This window comes from Pangasianodon hypophthalmus, chromosome 7 (genome assembly GCF_027358585.1).
Source record: "Pangasianodon hypophthalmus isolate fPanHyp1 chromosome 7, fPanHyp1.pri, whole genome shotgun sequence".
NCBI lineage: Eukaryota > Metazoa > Chordata > Actinopteri > Siluriformes > Pangasiidae > Pangasianodon > Pangasianodon hypophthalmus.
Window position 1 is genome coordinate 21,622,582 of NC_069716.1, and position 27,535 is coordinate 21,650,116.

At 38.9% G+C, this 27,535-nt stretch overlaps 1 protein-coding gene across 2 annotated transcripts; it reads right to left on the reverse strand.

Annotated features, from left to right (window-relative positions):
- Positions 1–213: 213 nt before the first annotated feature.
- Positions 214–20,030, reverse strand: arhgef37 (Rho guanine nucleotide exchange factor (GEF) 37). Of its 2 annotated transcripts, none has more exons than XM_026918351.3 (13): positions 19,540–20,030; positions 14,527–14,862; positions 13,449–13,572; positions 12,029–12,176; positions 10,517–10,716; positions 10,238–10,368; positions 9,813–9,917; positions 9,426–9,539; positions 8,643–8,960; positions 8,248–8,376; positions 5,894–6,089; positions 3,917–4,089; positions 214–1,810 (listed from the first exon to the last, which is right to left on the reverse strand). In XM_026918351.3, exons 2-13 carry the CDS (start codon positions 14,842–14,844, stop codon positions 1,601–1,603), a joined length of 2,166 nt encoding a protein of 721 aa, XP_026774152.1. In that variant the 5' UTR covers positions 14,845–14,862; positions 19,540–20,030; the 3' UTR covers positions 214–1,600. The 2 variants fall into 2 exon arrangements, with proteins under 2 accessions (XP_026774152.1, XP_026774154.1); XM_026918353.3 differs by lacking the exon at positions 19,540–20,030 and adding an exon at positions 15,888–18,044.
- Positions 20,031–27,535: the final 7,505 nt, after the last annotated feature.

The following is a 27,535-nucleotide window of genomic DNA, read 5'->3' on the forward strand; positions in this document are numbered from 1 at the left end:
TCACAGGAGTAGCTGTGTTTGAGCTAAATGCAGCATCGAACCCTGGTTTCTGCTTTCAAAAATAAATCCCTCATCAGACCAATAGACCCCATGTCATGCATGTAAAGCTCCAGCCATCAGCAAGTTGCCAAAAGGTCACTAAATACTTCACTAGCATGATTATAATGTGATGAAAAAAATTAATAAAATACTAAAAAATGAGAAAAAACGACATTGTTCTGAGGAACTGGATAATTTAATAAGTTCAAAAAAGCAAACTACTGATGTTCTTGTCCTTAAACTTTGTAAGACTTTGACTAGTAAAATAAATAAAAATAAATTAAAATGATTCCAGTATCAGAGTAAAGCTTTACCATGGAACAGAAGGACAGAGCCTGCTTCTCACCAGAGTCTAGAGATTATTCTACCACTGTTTTCTTGGTTTAAGCTCAATTCTACTGAGGTAATGCTTAGAGCAGAAGCCACAATGCTTTTTTGAGCAATTCCACACAACACTGGACAGCGAAGAGAGTCCATGATTACTTCTGAGAACATGTGGTGAGTAAATCAGTGGACAGAATAAGCTTATTCCAGGGAAGGGAGAGGCTGTGAGAATGGAGCTGTGCTGCCCCTAGTGGACTGCTACAGTAACTGCAGGCAGGCAGACACTGCAGCAAGCCAGGTATTCTCTCTGCATTCAGTGCAACAGTGGCTTCTGCTGAAGTTTTGTTAATCCACAGAAATGCTCAGTAGGTAAATCAGTGCAACACATTGTGCAAAAAATGCCAAAACACAACTACAATGCAATGCTAATCCAGTGTTAAAATATAGTAATATTTTGCAATTCACAATTCCAGGTTTAAACAAATATTTTCAATGTTCTGAATATTATACACCTTCATATGTACATACTACAGTGTCTCATAGTTCTAAAAACATTCCAGTACCTAGTACACATTTCACTCAGGAATTATTTCACATTCAATTCAAATAAAAACATCAGTAGTAAGCCCCATAACATAACACTGACAACAGTCTCACAGTGTTTAAAAAAATAAATAACCTCAAGCTCATCCAAATTTAGCCATTATGTCCCCTTCTGCATGGTAGTCAGGTTTATCAGAGCTGACTCATGCCTTCAGATCCACAGTCAACAGCAAAGCTCAAGGTTCTTAAGTTCCTCTGAGAGTCAGCGACAGATACTGCAGAGTAGGGCCCGAGGCATAGAACCCGTCCATCATCCCGTTCATTAGCCCATCACTCTATCACTTTATGCCCACTATCACACTCAGTCAGAGAGCAATTCGCACAGACAAATAATTCTGTTGAAGAGTCTGTTAAACCCACACAGCACACACTCCATCAGCGCCGCACAGCTCATCTCCACCTGGTAGTGCGGCTGTGACAAACAGCTCCCTCTATAGCAGCTTTAAATGGAGCGGATCTGCAGTTGAGACTCCCAGTGAGGCCCAAGCACCACTCCAGCTCACAGACTGGACAGCAGAATCATCATCTGCCCACACTCACATGGAGAGCCCTTCAGTAAGAGTGTGTGCACATGGTGACCAGTGTGTGTGGGTGTGTTTGGAGTGCACATGGAGACATGCTATGGTAGTAGATTCTAGTGGTAGGGCAGGGTGGGTGATGCCACCACTGAAGGCAGCATGGTGAGGTAGTTGGAGGGGACGTAGCCTCTTTGACCTCGCACCTCCACCAGACTCCACTCGGCATTGCCCTTCTTATCGTGGGGCTCCACTACCCGCACCGGTTCTCCGGCCCGCAGAGACAGCTCGTGACTGCTCCGTGCCATGAAGTCGTACCCCGCAAACACCTGGAGAATCAGAAAATAATAAGAAGCTTTTATTGCATAAATGTATATGACTTTTACTTCTGCTTTATTGTTGAGCAAACTGGGAAGCAGCCCAAACTAAATAATTCACAGCAGCTATTTGTAGTGGATTAATACATTAATGATATATTTAGTAATAGTTGTACAGAGCAGTGGGAAAATCTATTTGCACTCCGCTATTAGTCTGTGTTTTGCTTCTTTTAATATACGCTACAGCACTCAAGAAGACAATTTAGGTCACAACACTGCTGGATTTTTCATTCTGATCGGTCAGAAGGAGATGATTAATTTTCTATAACAGAGTTCTATCATTAGTTACAGCAGCAAGGGTTATACTAATGGGATCATTCTGATATGTTATCATTTCTATAGCAACAATTAACACAATTAACGCTTCTATAGTGGATACACCACATAAACTTCTAAAAAAAAAAACTAATCAATGATATAGTGAGGTTTTTACTAAACATATTTTTGAAGGAGTCTCCAGTGTCAGAGCCTTTATAACAGTCAGAGGTAAATGTAACTTTACATTTTTCAACATGGGAAGGTCTTCAGCACTTCAGCGCTTTCATGTTGACATAATTGCATTTTGTTGTCTCATTAACACCAAGAGAGAAAACAGAGGCTGGTGAGGGAACGGCTGTTTATAGCTGTTATAATGTAACTATAAACAGATAAAAACTATTTTTTTTTTTTAATAAATAAAAAAAATTGTTGGCACTGACAAATTACTATGGTATAAGAGGAATGAAAGATTTTGGGAAGTGCTGTTATTGGAAAATAATGAACATATATCACACCACCCTGTCCTTGAGATTTTTTCCTTTAACAGAACATCCCATCAGGTTTTATTTCCATTTTTAATTAAAAAAACAGAAAGAAGAAAATGGTGGATTCTGGAGTAAAATGCAACAGGGACAGTTTCACCGTTGCTGTGCCTACTTGCTCCATTCTGGTTTTATATTCCATAATATGCATCATAATGATATAAACACTGACTCATTTACTGTTCTTAAGCTGGAGCTAGACTCTCAAATCAAAATGTAGATTAAGCACACCCCCATGTGGCAAATACGGGTAATGTCTACTACAAATAAAACATCAGTATAAAATCTACATTTATTTATTCACTGTCTATAACCATTCATCCAATTCAGGGTCACGGTGAATCTGGAGCCTATTCTGGAAATACAAGGTGTGAGAATACTCCCTGGAAGGGATGTCAATCCATCACACACACAGACACACACACACACACACACACACACACACAGTATATAAACTAGAGGAGCAACCCATAGTACCCAAAGGAAACCTACACAGACAAGGGAAGAAAAACAGTCATGAAATTCGTGATCAGAATCACAGCAACATTATCTGCTGTGTCACTGATCCGCCCCAACAAACAAACAGTTTTTAAATTGATAATATCTTGTTGGCAAATTATTAACCTCCCTCACCTGAGCTTACAAAGGTGAAGGATACAACACATCTCTGAAATTGGATGTCACCTGGCTATGTTTAATGACCCAATGATTAATGACTCTGTCAGGGGAAAAGAAGAAGGAGGAGGGGGGAAAAAAAAAACCAACCAAAAAAAGGCCACACTTTTATTGTCACAGCTGCCATAAATCTCACACTCATAACTACACTCACCCAGCTAGAGAGCAACTCATCTTGGCTTCAGATTTCTCAGTACAAGCTGGCAAAATAATATGCCGTTTGACAGCCAAAGCACATGAATGAATAATTCAGCATGAGTACGTAACCATGGAGAATTAAAATCTAATATGGCTGGCAAGGCCGTGCTGCTCATTTCTGTGCTCGTGATTTTCCTGTGCAAATATTCTACTGCAACGCAAAGCTCATGCTCACATTTACCCTTCCTTAAATGTGGGCATACTCTTTTACATTTGTTCAAGTGTGCATGTGTGTGTGTCTTCGTGATTGATGCTCTCAAGGCGGAGCAGTATCGCCATCAATCTCTTCAGCTCTCCATCTCTCTGACACATAAATCAGACCGAGGAACTGGCCGGCATTCATAACCTGCCACTTAATGCTCACAGCAGTGTCTGTGTTGTTCACCTGGAAGCAGGGCCTAGCCATGGTGATGACGGGCTGTATTCCCGATGTGTATGAGTGTCTCCTTGTTCCTGGACCACTGGATGTAGCACTGAGAAGTGGGGAAGGAGGAGGCTGTGCCATGGCAACATGGTTGTAGCGAGTCAGCTTGGATGCTGGAACATAACCCCTGGGACCTGAAAAGACAGACAGATTTTGATGTATACATAATATTAAATGATTGTCAGGGAGAAAAAAAAAAACATGTCGGCTAGTGCAGTGACAGCAAATGAGCAGTAGATGTCCCTGCTGATACTATAAACATCTTAAACAAACACTCATTAATGCAGTGTTAGTGACATAGATATACTAACAAAAATGGATTAACTTAAAATAAACATACTTTATATCCAGTCACTTTTTTTAAAAAAAAAACTATATCTTTACTTCAGGATTCACAAATAAAACAAACACAGTACAAAAAGAATCCATTGAGGATATATAAATGTAGTAGACACCCATTTGTTAAAGCAGTAAGCCAGGACAGGGTGTGTCTTAGTTTTATCACAGGTAATGGTGATCTGAGGCACATGAAAGGGCACCAGAAACAATCTAAAAAAATCCAGCATTCAATAAGTAAATTACATTTATTATTATTATTAATATTCACAATAAACAATTCTTCCACCACAGACTGTAGTCTGTTAATATAACATGGTTAACATAACAGGCAAAGGCTGGGGTATTCTATGGACAGAACAACTGCTTAAGTGTAACAATGGTTATTGGTTTAAAACCTGGCATGTTAATACAGAATTCAATTACTGTGTTGCAGTTACAGGTATGAGTATATTGAGGATTTTACATCATCAGTTTTTAGAACTGAAACTATCCATTTTATAATTAAGCAATATCACATGAGCAAGAGTGCTGTTGTACTGAATATAAGCACAGCTGTGATTCGGCCAGGGGTATTAATAACCATGTTGATTTTCAGTACAACAGCATGATTGCAAGTGTGATATTGCTTTTGTATAATGTTCTAAACAAGAAATTAATATCAAGTAACACTTCAGACACAGTATGGCCAAATATTTTGTTTATTTTTGCTCTGTCAATGAAAACAGCGCCCAAAGAAGCCAGAGCTGGATAGAGTATTGCGTGTTGCCATGCAACGTACAGACTGACTGACAGCTCGTAGGAAGTGCAGTGATGGTTTTTATTGCTAGAACCAGAATTTTATGTAAGGATTCATATACAAGAGGATACAAACAGTGAAATGTAACCACTGTTGTTATATCAGTACTCTTAGAATGCCACACCGTTTGTCCAATCAAATTAGTGGACTGTTTTATAATAACATTTTTAATAGGCCTTCAAATAATGAAATAAAACTAGGGTATCTGGGAAAACTTTGTGGCTTTTTATTTTATTATAAACTGTCTATATATATATATATATTATCCCTTAATACTAGCACTGTCTATAACTCTTTTTTCTATAGCATTATAGCAATGTTTTCCCCTCAAAGTGTCTGAACTTTAATACAACACTCATTTAGAGTCTCATTAGGATCTTAGAGTGTCCGGTTAATAACTTCTTACAAATATTTAAGTCTATGCTGCAGCATTTGTTTCATTTTTTCCTTATTTATTTGCCATTCTATGCTGCTTGGTTTTCGTCTATGGTTTTGTCCTGTGATGAAGCTATAATAATAAATAAGACACTCCAGGTTCAAAAACTTTTGACTGGCAGAAAGTTTGAAGTTGAAACAGCACATGCTGTTCTAGAAATGCACATAAACACATTATATAGAATAAAGGACCAATGTGGAGCCCTGGAGTGCTTAAACAATCAAATCATGTTCTCTTCCTTTGTCTCTATGTTGGGCCAGGCTCAGAGATTAACTCTCTCTTCACCATACATGTGTTTGTAAATAATTCTTTATCTTGCTCAAACTTGCTATTAGTGTTGTTGTTAATGATAATTAAAAAAGAATACCTCCTGCGTCCACCAGCCAGCGGCGTCGGTCTCCTCGCGTGTCCATTTCGCTGATCACAGCCACCAGCTCGCCTTTGTTCAGGGTGAGGTCGAGGTCACGTGTGGCCACCACAGGCCCGGTCAGCTGGTAGAGCTTTTCTGTGCCATGTCTGTCAATCAGTACTTTCAGACGCTTCTCAGACACTGCAACAACGGGCTGACAGATCATGGATCACACACACACACGCACACACACACACACACACACGACTGTTAAAATCAATGCAAAAAAAATTACTTCTTGTAAAAATCTTAAAAAAATAAAATAAAATAAAAAAATTTAAAAAAAAAATCTCTAAGACTAATAATAAATGGATTAAAAAACATGCTCTTATTTATTTTAAAACATCTAATCATTGATATGGAGAAGCTTTCTGTAAGGAGCCGCTTAAGTAATGTCTCCACTGGAATCTCCAGTGTCAGTACTTGTAACAGTCAGTAAGTTCCATCCATTCATTCTCTGTACCGCATATCCTTCACAGGGTCACGGGGTAACCTGGAGTGTACCCCAGGAGACTCCGGGAACAAGGCAAGGGACACCCTGGATGGAGTGACAACCCATCGCAGGGCACAATTGCACACACTTGCACAACCATTCACACACCACAAACAATTTGGAAATGAAAATCGGGAAGCTGGAGTACCTGGAGGAAACCCCTGAAGCACAGGCAGAACATGCAAACTCCACACACACGGGACGGAGGCAGGAATCGAACCCCCAAACGAGGCAACAGTGCTAACCTGGTCAGTAGGTTACAGGAACTAATTTGTCTCATGGATGTTTCAAAACATTAAATGTAACTATAAATTCAGGAATTCAAAAGTATGGTGTTTCCCTCATTAATAAATTAAAAATTGTATTAAAAAATTGGCAAAGTGCTGTGTTATAAGAGGAATAAAACACTTCATGATGTGCTGTTACAGGAAAATCTTCTAGGTGGTAATGAAAACAAACAATACACCACCCTGTTGTTGATTTTTTTTTTTCACTATAACAGCACACGCATCCTTATTTCTTACTGCTGTGAACCTGGGAAGCTTGTCACTATGTTCATAACGGCATGTGTTTAGTTAATGGGAATAATGTACCTGACTCTCACAGACACTGCAAGGGAAGGGATAGCCTTAGCCAATCATACAAAAGCACAAGAAGTGGCAAAATCACATTTCAAGGCTGAGATTTATGAAGCATGACAGTGGTGTCACTGCTACTCATTTTGTCCAACCAAACAAATACAAGAGTTGTCACAATAATAGTAATAATAATAATAACATACTGCTGTGGAACTGTCAACTACAGAAGCTTTGTCACTGTGGTAATAATGTTATGTGTTCAGCATAATGTATCTGACTCAATGTTCTAATTATTGCCCATGACACTGTGAAAGCCATAGTCTTGCAAGCTCCGGCCAGGCTGAATTAAACCAGTGCCACACACTACAAAATACAGTATACTGAGATGAGATCATCACCACTACTCACGCAATGTGACATTTGAATTGTTGTTCATTTGGTACAGCTGGAAGAGGATGTCTCAGGCACATAATTAGAAAATGTCTTTAAATACTCCCATCCCCCCAAAATGGTGTGCAAATAGACCAGTCAGCTTTTAAGTTAATAATCATCTCTACATGCCACAAATGAAATAAAGCAGGGCATTGATCATACACAGCATTTGGCCTTTGATCATTCAAGGCCTGCTTATGAAGTTGTCAGTATAAGTGACAGCAACAGGCATAAGCTATTGATTAGAAACTGAATGTTGAACAGATCAGACACAACTCATCTGTCAGAATCTGCCTGTTCAACATTCTCATCAGATGAAGAAATGACCTTATGCCCATCATCAGTAACCACAGACAGTGAAGTAATGGCATTTACCGAACAGGAGAGCCACACCATTATGTATAATGACAACTGTGTCACGTTTACTTATTTTGTCAAAATAAAAGTAAAGGTTAAGGAATATAACTTTATTTTTAGACACCTATTTTGCTATCTTTCTTATTTCACACAGCTTGGTCATATGTTCCATATTAAAAGGAGTTAGACAAATAGACGACAGATGTTTGCTCCCAGCTGTAATACAGTATGCCTTGTCATAAAGTGTTTGGCTTGGACAGGAGTTTGCTTAATGGGCGGGCTCATCTGAAACACATGACCCTTGAGCTGCCTAATTAAAGGTGAATGGCTCTATTGAGCACATTTTCCTACACCATTCTGCTACGGCTCACAAGCTCCATAACAAGTTACGGGTGGACATGCTGTAACCCACGCAGCATGGACAAATAACCAGGCTCTGTGTTGGGACGGACCTGCACAATGGGAGCGTTGAGCTCATCCTGAACGCTCTGACATAGCATCTCCAGCTTCCTGGCACCCTCCAGCACTGAGCTCTCTGCCCACTCCCAGAATGCATTGCTGTCCAGATAAGTATGTGGGAGCTGTATAAAGAAAAGAGAGAGAAATATAATAAAGAGATAAAATCACAACATCTATATTCAGCCTCTTGGTCGTAAAAAGTGTAGTAAAATGTGAGGCATGAATTCCAGCTCTATATCCAGCTAAGCTCCTACTAACTGGAACAGAGTGCAGAACAAAGACCATCCGTTTCACTGACTGTGGATTACGGGAATTGGACACCTCAAGCTACGCCTTAACTCTATACACAAGCCATTCTGTTATTCCCAATTGCCCTTCCCCTACCAACCTGATGAGTAAAGCTGGTGGTGAGCTGTTCCATATCCATAGCCAGGTCCTTCTGCAGGCAGCTGAATGCACCTAGAGTGGCCCACAGCAGCTGCAGGGCTTTGGCATTGAACTGAGGCAGTTCGTTAAGCAACAGTGTGTTCATAGTCTTGTAGGTGTTTGCAATGGCCTGCTCATCATAGCTCAGGCTACTCTTCTCCTCAATCATCTCGAAGTCTAGCAGCTTGTCCTGCCTCTTGCGGATCAGGTTATGTGGCCCAGCCATCAGCTCACACAGAGAGGATAAAGGTTTGAATACCAGAGTCTTCAGACGAGCCTCCTGCAGGAACCAAGGGTACATTTATTAATATACTCAGTGCATAATCTCATTTACAGGACTGGATGAGTGTTGGGTCTGAAAAGGTTAAAAGTTTTGGAATGGAAATTAATGTTTTACTGTGATGAAACTTCGACTCTGCACATCTGAGCAACATATCTGCCTCCTCAGTCTAGCTCAAGATGAATCATAGTCATATGACGCAGAATGTGTAGGCGCAGGCACAGGATGATAACAGGATGATAACAGGATGATAATCTCCAAAGTTTGTTCTTAGTGTGGCAGAGCTAATTTCTGGCACAGAAAAGGTTTCAAGGTTTCTTCCTAAAATTCCTTGCCAGTGTCACCTTCAGCTTGCTCATTAGGGGTCCTGTAAATCCACTAAAACTGAAATTGATGATTTGCTGACATGACACACTGAACCCCCATTTCTCAAAACTTTATATCATGTATAATCTGACCACTCACATAAACAGGGAATATCCACTGCCTGAGTGCAACGGTAATTTCCTTTGCGAAGAGGCCAGCCTTCTCACCCTCCAGGTCTAAGTCGGCCTCCTCTGGGCTACAGCTGAGGAATCTCTGTAACAAAAACAGTACACAGCTCAGAACATGGCACTATAAACTACACTATCAGAACGCACAGGTGCGACACAAATTCAACACCACTGGGTTTTCCAGATCCTTTGTCCTGGGGTGAGGCCCATATTACTTTTCCCCTTCACCAGCTAAAATAACAATGGAAGCAAGCACACCAAGCAAAACAAATTCAAACAAATATGACATTAAATGTCAGGATATGAGAAATAAAATCAGAGCAAGAGTTTTAAAAAGGATGCTGGTTTCTTTATTTACCTGCAGATGGCTGAGATAGGCTGCCATGTTGGCATGCAGCTCTGTGACACCCTTCTCCAAAACAAAGAAAAAGCCTGCAAGGGCATCAAACTCTTCATCCTTTAGCTACAGTGAACAGAGAAAAGAATATGCTAATCCTTTACAGCACTAACAATGTGTTCTGAATGTATCTAAACAGGAAGGCTTTTAAATTGTATAGTTCTTTTCAGCAAACTGATTCCGAGTCTCAGCTATTGCCTGTTGCAATTCACAATGAGTGAAGTGTTAAATACGCTATGCATACATGTCTGATTGCCCATCAGACTCATTTACACCTATCCCAAGAAAGACAAAGCCTATGCTGGTTAAAGATTAAGTCATTTTACTATAGGGCATAATCTCACTTTAAACTATATGAGAGCTTTTTGTTACACAGTGTGCAATACCTTTGGTACAATACCGGTTTCATGTTTAATGTACTGGCCCAGTCTGGCTGTCTTCTTAACAATGCTGTGACCACTCAGTCGGTTGATCTTGTCTTTGATGGTCAGGTTTTCTGTCTTCTTGTACTTATCAGCTTTTTTTTTTCCAAAGAAAAAAAAAAAACAACCACAGTGATATATAATAAACTTTCTTACCTGGGAATAACCAATAGCCAAGCATTTTTACATAAGCAAACTGTGTTGATGCTGTAAATGTTTCCAGAACTAACGTCAGGTCCTCACCCACTTCACGGAAGCGCTTGTACTCGTTAATCCTGCAGTTGAGCTGGACGGTGGTGTGAGCCATGTGCTCCAGCAGGGAGTAGGCAGGATGCTGGGTATCAGTGTGTTTCTGTATGGTCTGCAGCAGCAGGGGGTAGCGGGCAATTCTCTGTACAGGCATCACCAAGAAGAAGCTGAGAGTAGAGGCATTCACATCCGGTCTGAGAGAAACAAAAAGAAAAGTGCAGAAGGATGATAATGTGCTCTGTTAATAATATAAGATGGTAATAATAATAATAATAATAATAATAATGATAATAATAAGATGATAAACTGAATATTTCACACCAGGGATATACAAATATAATGCATTCATTTACAGTAACTGAGTTATTTGTACCAGGATCCAATACAAGGCAATACACCCTAGATGGAATGCCAGGCCCGTCGTGATTATGAAATTTTGGCTGAAAATTGTAGGATTATTTTCTATTTCTCTATGATTATTTGTTAATGAATACATGATTTATTCATTTTGAGATCAATTCAGTTTAATGCGATTTCTGTAACTGTCTTGGTTCACTCATGATTTATTCAATTCAATTCATTTTTATTTGTATAGCGCTTTTTTACAAAGGTCATTGTCTCAAAGCAGCTTTACACAAACAAAAGTAAAGTGAAGTGTGTGTGTGTGTGACGTCTCTGATGAGCAAGCAGGGCGACGGTGGCAAGGAAAAACTCCCTGAGATGGTGATAGGAAGAAACCTTGAGAGGAACCAGACTCAACAGAGAACCCATCCTCATATGGGTTTACACTGATTTACACGTCTGTTCCGTCCTTGTTCATGTTTTTCTCCTATCTTAGCCTTGGACATTATTTATATATTCTAGCACGTGTCCTTTGTACTCACACATCAGTATAAAGCCTGCTGTATTCAACTTTTGTTCAGACTACAGAACCACCAGATTGTCTTCGTGAACGCAATAAACTATCTCTTTTATTATAACCTGGCTCTTGGCCTCCTGATTCTTCAGTCATCTTACTTCTGATGAAACTGCAGTATTTTGATGATCACCCAGAAAGATTTACAACAGTTATTTGCTGTACACACAACTGTGATTAGCTAGTTAATTGAGTTGCTGAGTTCAAGATACCCTTTTAGTATATTCAAAGCATTAGTGCATTTATGTACTACATTAATGTAAGTGAGTGAAATTTGTCTGCCTTGTAAAAAAGTTACAAAGGAAAAGACAGCACGAATCGTAACTTATGACTGAATTAGGTTACTAAAATAAAATACATAAATTAATAAATGTACTATGCTGTTCTAATGAAGTAAATATTATAATAATTAAGAATAAACAGTGTATTTGGATCGAAGCATGTGCAATCACTTCATATAAACTTTATAAGCTCAAAAAAAATGACAGGCCTGTGCAGAGGTGTCTGCACTGACAGACAATCAGCCAGATCATAAAAAGCTGGTGATAAAAAGCTGTAAACTGAACACCTGAAGTGTGACAGAAACTTACGCAGAGGACTTGATGACTTTCACCATTTCTAGCCACTGGGCTTCCTTCTGCTTGTAGCTGTCCTCTAAAGCTGTGATGTTATTATAGTTGGCCAGATATTCCTTGTATGCCATCTCTATGTCTTCTGACATACGCAGGAAAGAACCACCTACAAAAGAGGACAGTTAAAATTAAGGTTGGCATCAGCAGTGATATTTTTAAACTGCCCACCATGAAGCTAAAAGGAACCTAAACATTTATGCCTGTAAACAACATAATAAGCATGGAATGGCTTGAGTCTTAAAAACAAGGTTGTTTTCCTGCCATGGCTGATAGAAATGCTTTCATTTCTAACCTCAGCTTAGGGTATCTGTTTACTACACCCTGAGTTTATTTTCTGTCAGTTTCCTTTTCCTTTGTATGCTCTAAAGGATCTGATGCAATTCCACCATTACATCGTAGTTTTCAGAGTGTGCCAGAGCTATTTTTGGTACATTCCAATCAAACAACTCATATGGCTGAGGTATGATGGGTGTGAATCAGAAAGATGAGAAAGCACTCAGAAGAATTTGAACTTGAAATTCCTGTTTGTTCTACAATGTTAAGTATTTCTAAGTACCTACAATGTATGTACAGTGCATTCAGAAAGTATTCACAGCACTTCACTTTTTCCACATTTTGTTATGTTACAGCCTTATTCCACAATGGATTAAATTCATTATTTTCCTCAAAATTCTACAAACAATACCCCATAATGACAACCTGAAAGAAGTTTTATTAAAAATAGGCACACCTATTTTTGGGCAGTCTGGACCTCAGACTGGGGCAAAGGTTCATCTTCCAATAGGACAACGACCCTAAGCCCACAGCCAAGATAATAAAGGAGTGGCTACGGGACAACTCTGTAAATGTCCTTGAGTGGCCCAGCCAAAGCCCAGACTTGAACCCGATTGAACATCTCTGGAGAGATCTGAAAATGGCTGTGCACCGACACTCCCTATCCACCCTGATGGAGCTTCAGAGGTCCTGCAAAGAAGAATGGGAGAAACTGCCCAAAAATAGGTGTGCCAAGCTTGTAGCATCATAATCAAAAAGACTTGAAGCTGTAATTGCTGCCAAAGGTGCTTCAACAAAGTATTGAGCAAAGGCTGCGAATACTTATGTACATGTGATTTTTTTCATTTTTTATTTTTAATAAATTTGCAAAGATTTCAAACAAACTTCTTTCATGTTGTCATTATGGGGTATTGTTTGTAGAATTTTGATGAAAATAATGAATTTAATCCATTTTGGAATAAGGCTGTAACATAAAATGTGGAAAAAGTGAAGCGCTGTGAATACTTTCCGGATGCGCTGTATCTACACTGCAAGTGAAGCTAGTGCACAGAAAACACTCTGAGGAACCTGAACTTGACAGTCTAGTTTTTCCTGTAACACTTACAGAGAGTTTCAAGGTACTGAGGATCACTGGGCTTCATCTGTTCCTGGATGCTCAGGAGTCGGCCGGACACGTCCATCACTTTGTCAATGTGCTGGAACATTCCATCCAGATTGGCCAGTGGGGGCTGCAGGGGGATAGAATGTTTATTATGTAAGATTTTATGCCACAGTGCTGTTGAATTCTCGATTCTGATTAGTCAGAAGGTGTTGATTACTTTTGTATAACAGCAACATTGACACTAGTGCAGCTGCAAATTACAGGTTTATATTAATGCACTTGCCCTAATATGCAATCATTTCTATAGCAACAGTGTACACAGGGATTGTATGATGGACGCGTCATATAAACAGATTAAATAAATGCGTGTAATTATTGATATTGTGAAGTTTTCAATAAGGAGATTTTTATTTTGCATTTTTGGAAGGAGTCTTCATTGTCAGTGTTTTGTAAGAGAGGCTGGCGAAGGAACAACTGTTTATAGCTGCTACAGTATAAGTGATAAGTGATATAAGTTACAAGTTAGTGACAGGAACTAACTTGTTCTACAGATGTTCCACAGTATTAAATGGAACACACATGTTGCTCTTTCATAAATGAAAAAATGTTAGCACTGACAAATTGCTGTCATATAACAATAATAAAACATATCAGGGTGCACTGTTATTATAAAAACTTCCTGGTCACGTCAAGTTGGATCACATCACATACCACATCACGTAAATCACACCACCCCATCCTGTTTTATTCCTTACATATCAAGAACATATTACACACTGATATTACCATATCAAGAAGCTCTTACATTTTAACTGCAGAACAGCACTTACATACAGGTGGACGTCTACGTACAGATTTAATATTCTATTTTGATTCTATTTTCTTCACAGAATGATCACAGTACTTCTGAAAATAATTATTTACGAATATTAGCCTTAATATATAACAGATTGCTTAATCAGATTACAGTCAAGTCCAGAAATCTTGATACATACAGACTGTCTAATTTGTCTGTGCTGACGAGATCGAATGTGGTGATGATTAGATGAAATGTCACAACAAAAATGAGAAGCGAACCTACCTGTATCTTCTGTAGGTTGCTGCGGATAGTAACTGTGCAAATCTGCAGATGCTTCAAGTAGCTCCTCTCTGTGTCCACCAGCTCTTGTATGGCCATGATCTGCTTCTGAGCAGCCCTTTCCCTTTGTGCTGCCTCTTCCTGTGCAGTTTTCCTCTTCCTATCTTCCTCTTCATTGTTTGCAGAGTCCTCAACAGCTCCATCCACATCTTCCACAGCCACCACTGGTATCTGGTATGTCACCTCTCCGGCCACCTCCTTCAGCTCAGGGAGTTCCTCTGACGTTCCCTGCCTGCTTAGCCTCCCAACTCGACGCGCCATGCTGGGTCTGCTTGATAGCTGCAGAAACAAAGATCTTCAGGTTAGCCAAAAAAAAAAAAAAAAAAAAAAAAAACGGCTAACACAGAAACCAGGGACTGAAGAACAACATAGACGACTTGAAGAGGAAGGAAGCAGTGTATTTGCCAAGTGAAGTGACAGTCACCGGATATATATACAGATAAAATCAAGATCAAAACAACTCACTAAATTTTAATTTTATAATCATACAGTCTGATAAAGGTACTGTACAGGTGCCTTCTTGTTCCCCAAGGTACAAACAATGTAAACAACCCCTCAAAAGGTACAACACCGGTCCTTAGGGTATAATTATATACTAACGATGCTACTTTACAATTATGTCCTTCTACCTAAAGGGCAAATTGTACTCTTGAGGTTACCAAACAGAGTACATTATAATCTCAATTCAGCATGTTTTTCTGAAAATCTAGAAAGATTCCAATTTGGATTAACAACGTAGAAAATGAACACAAGTTATACTGTAACATCTGTTTGCAAACAAATAATTAGCATTGTTACATGTCCTCTGGGGTGGAACACCATGTGCACACAGAAACAGTGTCCACTCTCAAAATGATGCTACTTGTGTCATGTAGCAAGATTTCATATAGTCCTTGACCTTAAGAAACCCTAATTAAAAAAAAAAGAACCAGAGTTGTCAGAAACGTGCTGCCTGACAAGTAAAGGAAACAGCGTTGCTGGGAGAGCATCAAGCACAATATTTTCACTCTGACTATTCTCTTCAGCTGTGTCAACATTCACAGAAATACAAAGCTTCAACTTACACTTTACCAAAGCAAACCTCACAGATCTCCTACAGGGATAAATCGCGTTAGCTGGGATGAGCTCGCATGTACACAAACAGGAAAAAAAAAAAGCCCCTGCTCAGCACGTTTTGCAGAGCTCTGACAGCCCTGTAAAAAGTGGTGCAGTGCAGTGCAATGTTCCTGCAGTCGAGTCAGGAGAAAACAGCAGGTCTGTAACAAGACAGATTGCTTAAAATATCTATTAAAGTGCATCATTACCTTCAGAGACAGAGATCAATCAATGCTGGATCTTCCAGTGTAGACAGAGCAGGGCAGAGCAGTGCGATTCAGCAGAGGAAAGTCTGGCACAAACACACACACACACATACGCACAATCTGGCTGGGGTAACTTTCTCCACTGAGTCAGACTGCAGGGCCTCATGTGGCATGGGTGTGTGACTGAAGGGGGATGGGTGGGTCAGTGGAACAGTGTATCAAGGGAAGGAGGGGCCATTAGCAGGAGGGAATGGGATAAGGCCAGTGAGGACACACACACACACACACACACACACACACACACACACACACACAAAGCTGAATAGGGTGATTGACTGCAGCAGCTTGTGAAAAGGAAGTGACGCTTGCTGAGGAAGGAGTCTAAAGTCTAAACAGAACAAGCAGGAGGATATGCACATACACACATTTTCGAAAGTAAAATCAAAGGGTAAACAACCGAAAACAAAATCTCTTCACAGTTCCGAACAAGCTCTATATTATACCGGACCACCAGCATGCTATCTGGAGTTACTCTGTACTCTTAGGGAACATCATTCATAATTCTGCTCCTGTCATTCATCTTCAGTAAGAACTTTATCCTGGTCAGGACTGTGATGGATCTGGAGCCTATTCTGGGAACATTATGCATATAAGGCAGGAAACTACTCTGGATGGGACACTAGCAGCAGGCACAAACACATTCACACACTCATTCACACCTTGGCACAATATAGAATAGCCAATTCACCTACTGCCATATTTCAGTAGGTGGGAGGAAACCGGAAAACTCAAAGGACTCACACGCGAGGAAACCCACATGAACACAAGGAGAACATGGATCAAACCGGTGACTCTGGAGCTGTGAGGCAGCAATGCTAGATTTGTGTCCTGCCTCCTTGTTGCATATTGCACAATATGTATATGAGTGGATTCACAATAAATCAGTTCACTTGACCTTTAAGTAACCGCAGTATGAAGGACAAACAAAGCAAGATGCAGACTTAACTTGATATGAAGAGCCTACAACGCTGTAGCAGATGTGATTTACTTACAGACGACAGTGAAAGTTAAACAAAGCACAGACAACACACTGAGTAGCTGTGAACAAATTAACAAGGCATGGTGCAAATTATACACAAACGTGTGCACATGACCTGCTGTTACACAATGGCACAGAGGAGGCAGCAGACATCATGTAGCTACACACTGCTTCACAATACATGGAAGAAAAGCTTCTTTATTTTCTTTTTTTTAACCATAATTTCACTACAAACAACATGTTTATTGGATCATACACATGCTGTGATTCATTAAATCCCAACAATGTGAAACAACTGGGATTGGTCAAGATGCTCACAACACACAATGAACTATTTACTGATTTATTATTTCCTTTTATTATTTCATGATGACATTTATTTACACCACAGTGCTGCTGAATTATTCATTCCAACTGGTCAGAAGGTGCTAAGTAATTTTCTATAACAGTGGCTCTGAGACGAGTGCAGAATGCAATGTTTATATTAATCGAATACATTATATTGTATACATAACAAACTGTCCAAAGGGACTTGTATGGAGGACACCACACAAATGGATTATTTTTTTTTTTTACTTTCAGTTTCGCTGTAACATGACAAGGTGCATTTTTTTTTGTCTTATTAACCTGAAATGCTGGTGACAGAACAGCTGGTGCGTAAGTGATAACAGGAACAAACTTGCTTTGCTAACATTCCATAACAATAAACGACACTATACTGTAAATGATTTAAAAAGTATGACGTGCCATTCTTTCACAAATGAAAATTTATTAGCTTTTGCAAACTGCTGTGGAATAAAATATAGAACAAAACATTTAGGACATGTTGTCATTGAAACAAAATCAACTTCGGAGTGGTATCACCATCACACCACCCAGTCGTTGATTATTTTCTTATAACAGCGCACGCCAAACATTTTGATCCGAGGCGGCTTAGACGTGAAAACGCCATCCAAGCACAGAACTGAGCAGCTGAGTTTTTTTTTTTTATTTAGATCCTGTTCTGGAACGAGATTTCACTTCCAGAAGCTCAGACACTGTACTACCACTTCCTCGTAACGATAACAGCTCTGATATGTGAGTAGTGGCCCTTAACTCATATATGGTCAGAAGTGCAGATATATATATATAAAAAAAAAAAATTCCTAGAAAGCAGACAATCTGAACATATATAATAACTTACTGATAAAATTTTTGATGTTAAGTGAAAGAAATACTAAAGTATGTACATAATACATTATGATTTATGATTTTCCTGAAATATGGCAAACTACAGTATATTGAAAAAATAATTCTTGCAGAATCAAGAGATTGTAACCTGTAACAAAACTTTGTTAATTTACTTTTTAAAAAATTCTAAAAGATTTTGGAGTTATATGAGATTTTTATTCTTTCTTTCTTATTTCAGTTGCCTCTCCAGTGTACAAAATGGACTAGATTACAGTTAACTTCATCTAGGTTTTTTCAATCCCTATCGCATTGCTAATATTAATAATAATAATTAATAATTAATAATAATAATAATAATACAATATTGGAATGCTTGAATATTCAACTTAGCTCTTTGCATTACAAAGCAAGTGAGTGGTAAGATTCAGCTGAGATCCAGGTTCGCCTGTGTAATGTTGTAACAGGAAGACCTGTAGATGTAAGATGATAAATGTTTACTTTACGATAAAAGCTTGCGACACAGTGTCAGTTCCACATTTGTGTTTGTCTTCACTGAAAAAAAAATGAGCAAAGGTCTATTTTGGGGAACTCTGTCTGTCTGTCTGACCTTACCTTGATTTTGCGTTTGTGCATATCTTGCAGCGACTTGATCTTGACATCAAATGTGTATCATTGTGATAATTGATCTGTCTACTAAAAAATGTTTATTGATAAGTTTTATTCTCAAATCCAGACAAATGTACAAGGTGGTCAGCAGAGACCGGCTGTTACACACTAACCTCTCATTTAGGTAATGAACTTTGAAAAATAATTCATTCATGACACCATAACAAATGTAGCCTTTTTTAAACACACCTGTGGAAAATAGGAAAATAATGGAAGATAAATGAAGATAAATGAAGACAAAGATGAAAGTTTGCATTTATGGATACTGCCTAGAGGACTCCATTTCATGTCAGGTAATTCAGGTAGGTCAACGTTCCTTAAAGATTATAAAAAAAAAAAACAACAAACAAACGATTTCCCTTCTGTTAGCATACCAGGCTAATTTGAATTTCCAACAGAAAAAGACTATTCTTGACATGAGGACAGGTCAAACAAATGTACTCTGTGTTTACATGAACTGTGTACACACACTTTTTAAATGTTTTTTTACTAAAAGAATTCACTTTTTTTAACAATTTTAGTATTTATTTTTTCTACATCTTTTAATACACAGTATGAAGCTACCTGAGTCACCTGAGGGAAGTGACACTGTCTCCTAGCTAAGCTTTAAATGGCAAAGCAAGAAAAAGTAAAAAAAGTGTCACAGTTACACTCGCTTTACTCTACAGGTGTCACACCGACAAGAATAAACAACTTTTTGAAACTAAAAATAGAATAAACCAGTTTATTAAATGAAGCACAAGATGAAAGTCTGTGTCTGGGGACAGTGGCGTCGCTTACCTACAGCCAGGAGCAGAACATTTCCCTCAGCTCGGGTACAGTGGCTTCCTGCTCGCTCAGGGATGCTGCTGTCGGGACTCGCATGGCAGCTTTAATCCTGTCAAACGCTCACATTTAGCTCAGTGCGCTTTTAAACGCCGGTGTGAGCGCCAGAACAACGGAATAACCCGAAACCGTGACTCAAGCTGTCACCTTCTGGCGACATTCCTATCTGCGTCTTTAAATCCTCTCACAAGTGCACACGCTCCGCCACATTCCCTATACAGTACGTCCCAAACACACACACACACACACACACACACTATAAACTACTAATAAACACTGCGTCAACACAACACCCCACCATATCTGCCTGACTCCGTAATAAATGACACTATGGCCGCGTATAAAACAATTACAGCACACTGTTTTGACGCTAAAATGCGGATGTGAGGACGCACAATTACCTAGAGTTCACCTGTAGTAACGTGACGTCACACGCGCGAGCATGGCTTCACGTTTAGCGCTGTTGAGTTTAGAGTTCCAAATGACTCCCATCTGGACACACAGTGCACTACGTAGGACGCATAAGTCACTACTCAATACCCTATGTAGTGCACTGATAAAGATTTAGGATTTAACCTATGCGGGTCACATTGATTTTCCTGCTCGGCCAGAGGACACTGCTGAGGGGGGACATGCCAGACTTCAGACTCAAGCCATGAACCTTTGAGATATAGTGACATCGCGTGGTTGCTTTTATTAAAACAACATTCAATAAGATAAATGGACATTTTACATTTTAAAGCATCTTTTATCACCCACACAATCTCTCTCTCTCTCTCTACATATATATATATATATATATAGACACACAATACTGTGCAAAAGTCTTAGGCACATGCAAATATATGCTGTAGAGCAAAGATGCTTTCAAAAATAATGAAATTAAATATTTCTACATTTAAAAAATACTATAAAGAGCAGTAAACAGTAATCATTGAAACAAAGTCAATTTTTGGTGTGACGACCCTTTGATGAAAAAAAATATATAGTAGTCTCAGGTGCAGTGTGTGCAGTTTTATAAGGAAATGAGCTGTAAGTGTTACTGAGCATCTTGCAGAACCAGCCACAGTTCTTCTGGAGACTTTGACTATCACAGTTGCTTCTTCTTTTTGCAGCAAAACCCAGCAGCCTTCATTATGTTTTTTTTGTCTGAAAAGTGTCTCTTATGTAATATGCTGCTTTCTTTACTGACATACAAACATTTTTCTGTAACATTTAATTTTGTGCTGGAAAACTAACGTTTGGAAAAAAAACATAAAAAAAAAAATAGGGTGCCTAAGACTTTTGCACAGTAATGTGTATATATACAGTGACTGCATACAATGGAATATATCTGTTAAGAGGGAGTTATTATTATTATTATTATTATTATTATTATTATTATTATTATTATTATTATTATTATTATTATAGCCTATCCCAGGAACACTGGGTGAGTAGGTGGGAATACACCCTGAATGAGAAACCAGTTCATCACAGGGCACCATGCACACACACATTCACACACTCATTCCACCCACATGCATGTTTATCAGGAGCTGGGAGGAAGCTGGCAAAGCCGGAGGAAACCGGAGAACCTAAGCTCAGGTGGTAAGCTGTGAGGTGGCTACTACACTAACCTCTACACCACTGTGCCATTGCCATTATTATTATTATTATTATTATTATTATTATTATTATTATGTATCATTTAGTAGTATCATTTAATAATATTTGGTCCAGTAGATCTTCTTCTGTGCTGCCAAATACAGCATAGTGAAGGTGTACAAAAGAGTTCAACAATTCAACAATGGAAAAAGTCACTGACAGTTTTCTTTCACCCGTCCCTTTCACCAGTTAAATCCAATTCTCTTGTAGAAGTCTCCCAAAACAAACATACCCTGGATATAGTGGTGGAAAGATAACAGTGCAATTCAAATCATTACTTGGACGTTCATAGGTTATTTACAGTAGAAACAGTTTTTATCTAGTGTAAATAACCCATGAACCTCCAAGTAATACATCAAATACTGCTTTAACTGACATTTGTCTGTATTCCTCTAGAATAGTCATAAATCATAAAATACAGATTCACAATAAATAACACTATAAAAGTGGAGATCTTTCCATAGCTTTTTATTCATAGACAGCTGGTATAAATGAGCTTGCAAGGCTAAGCCCCCCTGTCTTTCCAAGGGGGGGAAAACATCAATATAAGGTTTAATTTTTTGGCATCACTTATCAGATTAAGTGAAGTATTTTTGTCTTTAGTGGAAACAAGCACAACAGCACCATTAATGGTCATAAGCAAAATGTGCAGAATGGTATGCAGAAGTGAGACTGGGGCTGATTTCTTTCTAGCCCAGACTGTAGATTCATACAGCCCCTAGAGTTCAGTCTGATATTTTCCAGCCCATCTTGCTGATATCCATAATGTCATCAGCAGTGAATGAGAAGGTGCATGTGAAATAAAGTTGCATGTGTAATGAACATGAACAAGGTGGATTATTTACTCATAAATTTTTCACTAAAAAATTTGGAGGAGAAACTAAAAGTAGATAGACTAAGCACACATTGTCCAAACAAAGTACAAACTAGACAAAAGGACAGACAACAGAACTGTAAGTTTAGTGGGTTTTTTTTTTTTTTTTTGAACAAAAGAGTTACAGTGTTTTCTGTTTATCATGTTTGGTTTTTGGAGGAAATATAAACCAGTCATTACAGACTTGAAACGCTTAAAAAAAATAGAAATCACAAATGCAACTGCCTATCTCTCTCTCTCTCTCGCTCTCTCTCCCTCTCTCTTTGTGTGTGTGTGTGTGTGTGTGTGTGTAATAGTTTAAGCAACATCTTTCATACTATGCCATCGATGAAATCTCATGATATCATGCATTGCTCAGTCCTAATTTCATTGTCTAGCTATTGACAGATATTAGATTTTTATCACAACCAGTCGTGACTTCTCTTATTTATCTTTTTCCATTCAGTACACTGTTTGAGTGTTTTGTGAAATAAAACAAATCCCTTGTTTACAATATTATTTTTTTTTCTCCCTCAGTGGAAACAGAGCTTTCTTTATTGGCTCCCGTTGGGTTGAGAAAGTTGCCCCAGGCTCCTGTGGTGTATAAAAGAAGTTGTGTTCAAGAATAGTTGCATAAACCATAAAGTGGATCTAAAACAAATGGCTTTACAAAATCATGGCACGTCTTTAGCAAACAGCACTGCCATTTCAATGGTTAATTGCTTTCGAGAGGTTAATCGCTTTTTAGCCTGTGTAGCTTAACCCATGACATTATATTCTCATTAAAATACACATTTTTCTCCTAGGGCACTTGGTTTTGGTCACTGAGAATATTACGAAATATAAAATCATTCCCTGACTCACATTTGACTACTTGCATGCAATGCATTTTAGCATAAGTTTTCCATGTGTGCTTGATTCGTGTCTCCAGTTTTGTCTGTGGTTTCAGGGTTATTGATGTTGGAGAAGTAAATTGCATCCCCTCGGATGGATTTTGGCACTAAAAGAAGAGCCATGGGTCCGGTTCACATCTCCCTTACCCTCTCTTACAGACACTATAGAGATGAATTAGAGTTGAACCTGCAAAATGATTGAGGGCACAGAGAAAACAGCCCACTTATTTTGTAAAATGCTTAAACCACAACTGCAGTCATCTCCATACGTGGCCAGTTTATTGTGAAATTATTATTCTTCTTTTTAAAATCAATACACATTTCCAGGTCCTTAAAAAAGAAATGTATAATCCCATGGACAATGGTATATAATCATAATAGGTTCCAGCCCAAGTAGCAAGCCTGCTGAAGGCCTTTGAAAGTCTGGGTGAAATTTTTTGTATGCTTGTCTCATTTTTACTTCTGCTTATATTCTTAATGACAATATATAATTGGGATTGTAGACTGTAAAATAGACTAGGAATTTCAAATTCATTAATTATTTATTATGAAATCTCACATGTCTCAGCTAATGGGTAATTCAAAAGTTTGGAGTCAGGAATTGAAACAGGTTAGACAAAAAAAAAATGCTGTGAGTGTGTGTGTATGTGTGTGTGTGTGTGCGCTCTTAAAAAACAAGGGTACTAAACTGTACCTTTCTTTGGTGCACTTTTTCCCCTTTTTTTACTACCTGTAAAGTGTATCTTTCACCTGGAAGATTTAAGGTACATAATTGAACCATAATTACCTTTAAAAGGTACAAAAGGGGTACACTTGATGGAGAAAGAGGTAGATTTTAGTACTCTCTCTCTCTCTCTCTCTCTCTCTCTCTCTCTCTCTCTCTGTGTGTGTGTTCACAAGACCATAAATCCATGAATCAGGAAGTTAAAAACAATAGCGTTCCCATCTGACACTGAACTCACATCATAAGCATGTCATTGGCATGCCATAATGTCATTAATCACCATGACAATTTATGTTCAGTTGTAAAACAGTGTTACATTAACATTGAAATTATGAGTAATTGTTATGATAGCTGCTATAATGTTTGATGCAGTGACATCTTAAGTCACATGCAATTTTTGCTAAATGTACTCTAGATATTTTCATGACAGATACTTTCATAATCTAATGGAGTTTATACCATGGCCACAGAAAATACTTGTTTTGGATCTCTTACATATTTTACAGCTTAAATCACTAGTGGTTCTTTAATTAGCACCTAAACTCTGTGACAAGCCCTTTATGAACCTGCCAAGTCATACACTCACTGGCAGCACAAAGCATGAAATCATGGAGATACAGGTCAAACATCAGAATCAGGTAAAACTTGATCTCAGAAACTGAGATTTGATTTCACATTTGTGAAACTGCTGATCGCCTGGGGTTTTCCCACACAACAGTCTATAGAGTGTACACAGAATGGTGTGAAAAACAAAACCCATCAAGAGAGTAGCAGTTCAGTTCCTGGAAATGCCTTTTTGATGAAAGAAGTCAAAGGAGAAAGGCAGGACTGGATTGAGCTGACAGGAGGTCTACAGGAACTCACGTAACCACTCTTTACAACTGTGGTGAGCAGAAAAGCATTTCATAATGCACACACAACTGGACAGCTGAAGACTGGAAAAAACACCAGGTCTTTTTATAATCTTTTACTTCCCAGTTCCAGTGAGCTGGTGATCTCAGTAAAAAAAAAAAAAAAAAAAAATCAGTTTACCAATTGTCCACTAGATGGCAGGACAGGTAAGTGTAATCTGCAACCGCTCCATGGAGCAAAACCAAGCGGGCCATGCAGAATTTATTCATTTAATCAGTACTCAGGTTAAATGTAATCAGGTTTAAGGGGCCCAACTGATGTTCATACTTTGCGACAGACACAATCTGGAACAGAAATACTCTGTCCTGAATATTTCTGTTTTCTGTGTGAACACATGCCAAAATCCATGTGTCAAACAAAACTCAGCTGTATTTGATGTTCAACTGAAGAAGAAGGAACTTGGCCTCCAGGGTTTGTTTCAACTCTCTCTCTCTCTCTCTCTCTCTCTCTCTCTCTCACACACACACACACACACACACACTCACATTTTGGCTTCATGCACTCCCTTCAACACAAACACTCTAACCAGAGTGAGAAACATGTGCTGGCCTGGTTGTCATTGCTAATAATATGAACATTTCCTTTTCCCATTTGGCTGCATGCACATTTTGTCGTCATGTGTGCCCATGCGCATAAATACCAGCCCTTTGGAACTCTAGCGTTGGGTGGCTAGAAACGCAATGCAAGCAAACAATGACTTCATCTATCCTCGGGGTGGCCCTTCTGCTTGAGCAGTATCGGAGCTCTTTCTGTTCTCTAGGCCATGGCACCTTCCACTTTCAGCCGCCTCTGCACCCGTGCAGGTATGGTTGAACGGAAAAACACAGAGGTTGAAAGATAAAGAAAGCTTGGCCTGTGTGATGTGATCCATTTGAATGCATCTATTCATTATAAGAAGACTGTACATGAATGAAAGAAGGTAAATGGAAAAACAGGGAGGTAAAGTGCTCCACTCCAAACACTAAAAGACTCATCAGATTTTGATTTTGGATCAGCGTGCTTCAATCGGCTGATAAACCCAGAAAGAGCCGGGACATGTTTGTATAAACATTTCTTATACCACAGTGCTATTGCTCAATTCTTGATGGTCACAAAGTGTGTGAATGACTGTTTATAGCTGTATCAGATTCAGCATGGTAAAACATTTCCTATAACAAAAGCTCTGACAGAAGCTCTTTCTGCAAGGTTTATATTACTTCCCTCATTCTAATTAGAAGGACAAAGAACATTATCATTTACAAAGTACTTACACTAGGAATTACATGGCAGAGACTCTACATAAACGGATTAAAAAAAAACATGTAATTGTTAATATGGCAAGGTTTTCTGTGAGGAGACATTTATTTATTTAGCATTTTTGGAAGGAATCTCCAGCGCTTTGTAACAATCAGAAGTAAAGCTGTAGCTAAGTTTTCCAGTTTCTTGGTAACATGATAAGCTACATTAACGTCTATTATTAACTTAAAGAGAGAGAAAAAAAGAGAGGCCGGTGAGGAAACAACTGTTTTTAGTTGCTATAATGTAAGTGATGACAGGAACTAACTTGCCTTGTGTATGTTCCACAATATTATGTATAACTGTAAATAGACAAAAGGTACCGCATTCTATAATTAATTTAAAAAATGAATTATTGGCACATTGCTGTGGTATATGAGGAATAAAACACTTCAAGACATGCCGTTATTGGAAAGTAATCAGTTTCAGGGTGGTAATGCATCACACCTCCTTGTTACTGATTATTTTCCTGTAAAAGCGTCATGTTTTATTTTTTACATATTCGATGTCTGCTTCTTCTGAAACAATCTCAGCTGTGTAATGGAAGCTGCTGGTCTGAACTGACGAGGAACAGAAAGGGGATTAAATCACTTACCAACAGGCTTTGCTTATATACAGTAAGAAAACACATTCATAGCCTTGTCTAAGTGTATGATGAATGTTCAGTGCTGCAATCAGTGTCCGTGCCCACATTTAGCTTGAAAGGGCCCGCGCGTATTTTTTGCGTATTTCGCCGTTACGTCTTGACAGCGTTAATGATTATGGTACCACTAATAAAACCAGGAATTTCAGAATAAAAATAATGAATAAAATAAAAGGTTATTTAAAGGATATTTGATGATAAATTAAAAGCCTTGACCAGTCTGAACCACTGCATGAACAAACTGTGTCTGCTTTTATTTCTGCCCCATAAACAGCTAAATTGAAAATAAATTGAAGTTGTCCTCATCGTGTTTGAAGACAGAATGGTCAGTTGCTACGCAATAGATTCATAGGGTGGAGGAAATGACCATGCTGTAGTGTTGGGGAAAGTGAGAGAGGCCAAGCTGTCTTACTCAGCAGGGCTCGCCTCAGGCCTGCACCAATGAGGCCATGCGTTTATGAAAGAATTTAGTCATTTCTGCTGTGGTTTGAGCGCTGCTAGTATTTTATAGGGTTTTTAGGGCATGAATAATCAAAAACGGCTGCCTGCGCACTTTCTCAGGTCCCGCCAACCCAGAGTTGGGAGCGTTTAGTTGTGAGCGTTTCTCAACAGGAGTGTTTAACCTTAGGAGCTTGCTGAGTGGGAGTGCGTACAGCGCTGACCCTTTTTTTTGTCATCCTCCACCATTTCTATAATGCATCTGGAGCTGAGCCCTGCTAAACACCAGGTACCCTCACAGGCCTAGTCCAGAGAGACCCGGGGGGGCTCGTTAAGAAAAGCAGAGATGTTTAGCGTTGGCTGGGGAAATAAACCTATATCAAAATGTAATAGGCCGGGTTGTAAAAGTATTAAATTGTACATGGTTTAGCCAGAGGGTGCTTTGGCCAACCCTGTGAGGAGTGCGTGCGACCATGCAGAGTTAACCGTTTCAATGAGGAGTCATGCACGCTGTAATCACAACCGTGTGCATTCCACAAACACCACGCCGCGCGTAGCCCTCAGGT

Excerpts from the sequence above, each read along its gene's own strand:
- arhgef37 (XM_026918351.3), bottom strand. The coding sequence starts at position 14,844 with ATGGCGCGTCGAGTTGGGAGGCTAAGCAGGCAGGGAACGTCAGAGGAA. Across the intron at positions 10,369-10,516 it reads CAAGCGCTTCCGTGAAGTGG|CTGATAAGTACAAGAAGACA; the intron begins GTGAGGACCTGA and ends GAAAAAAAAAAG. Across the intron at positions 4,090-5,893 it reads CTGGCTGGTGGACGCAGGAG|GTCCCAGGGGTTATGTTCCA; the intron begins GTATTCTTTTTT and ends CTGTCTTTTCAG.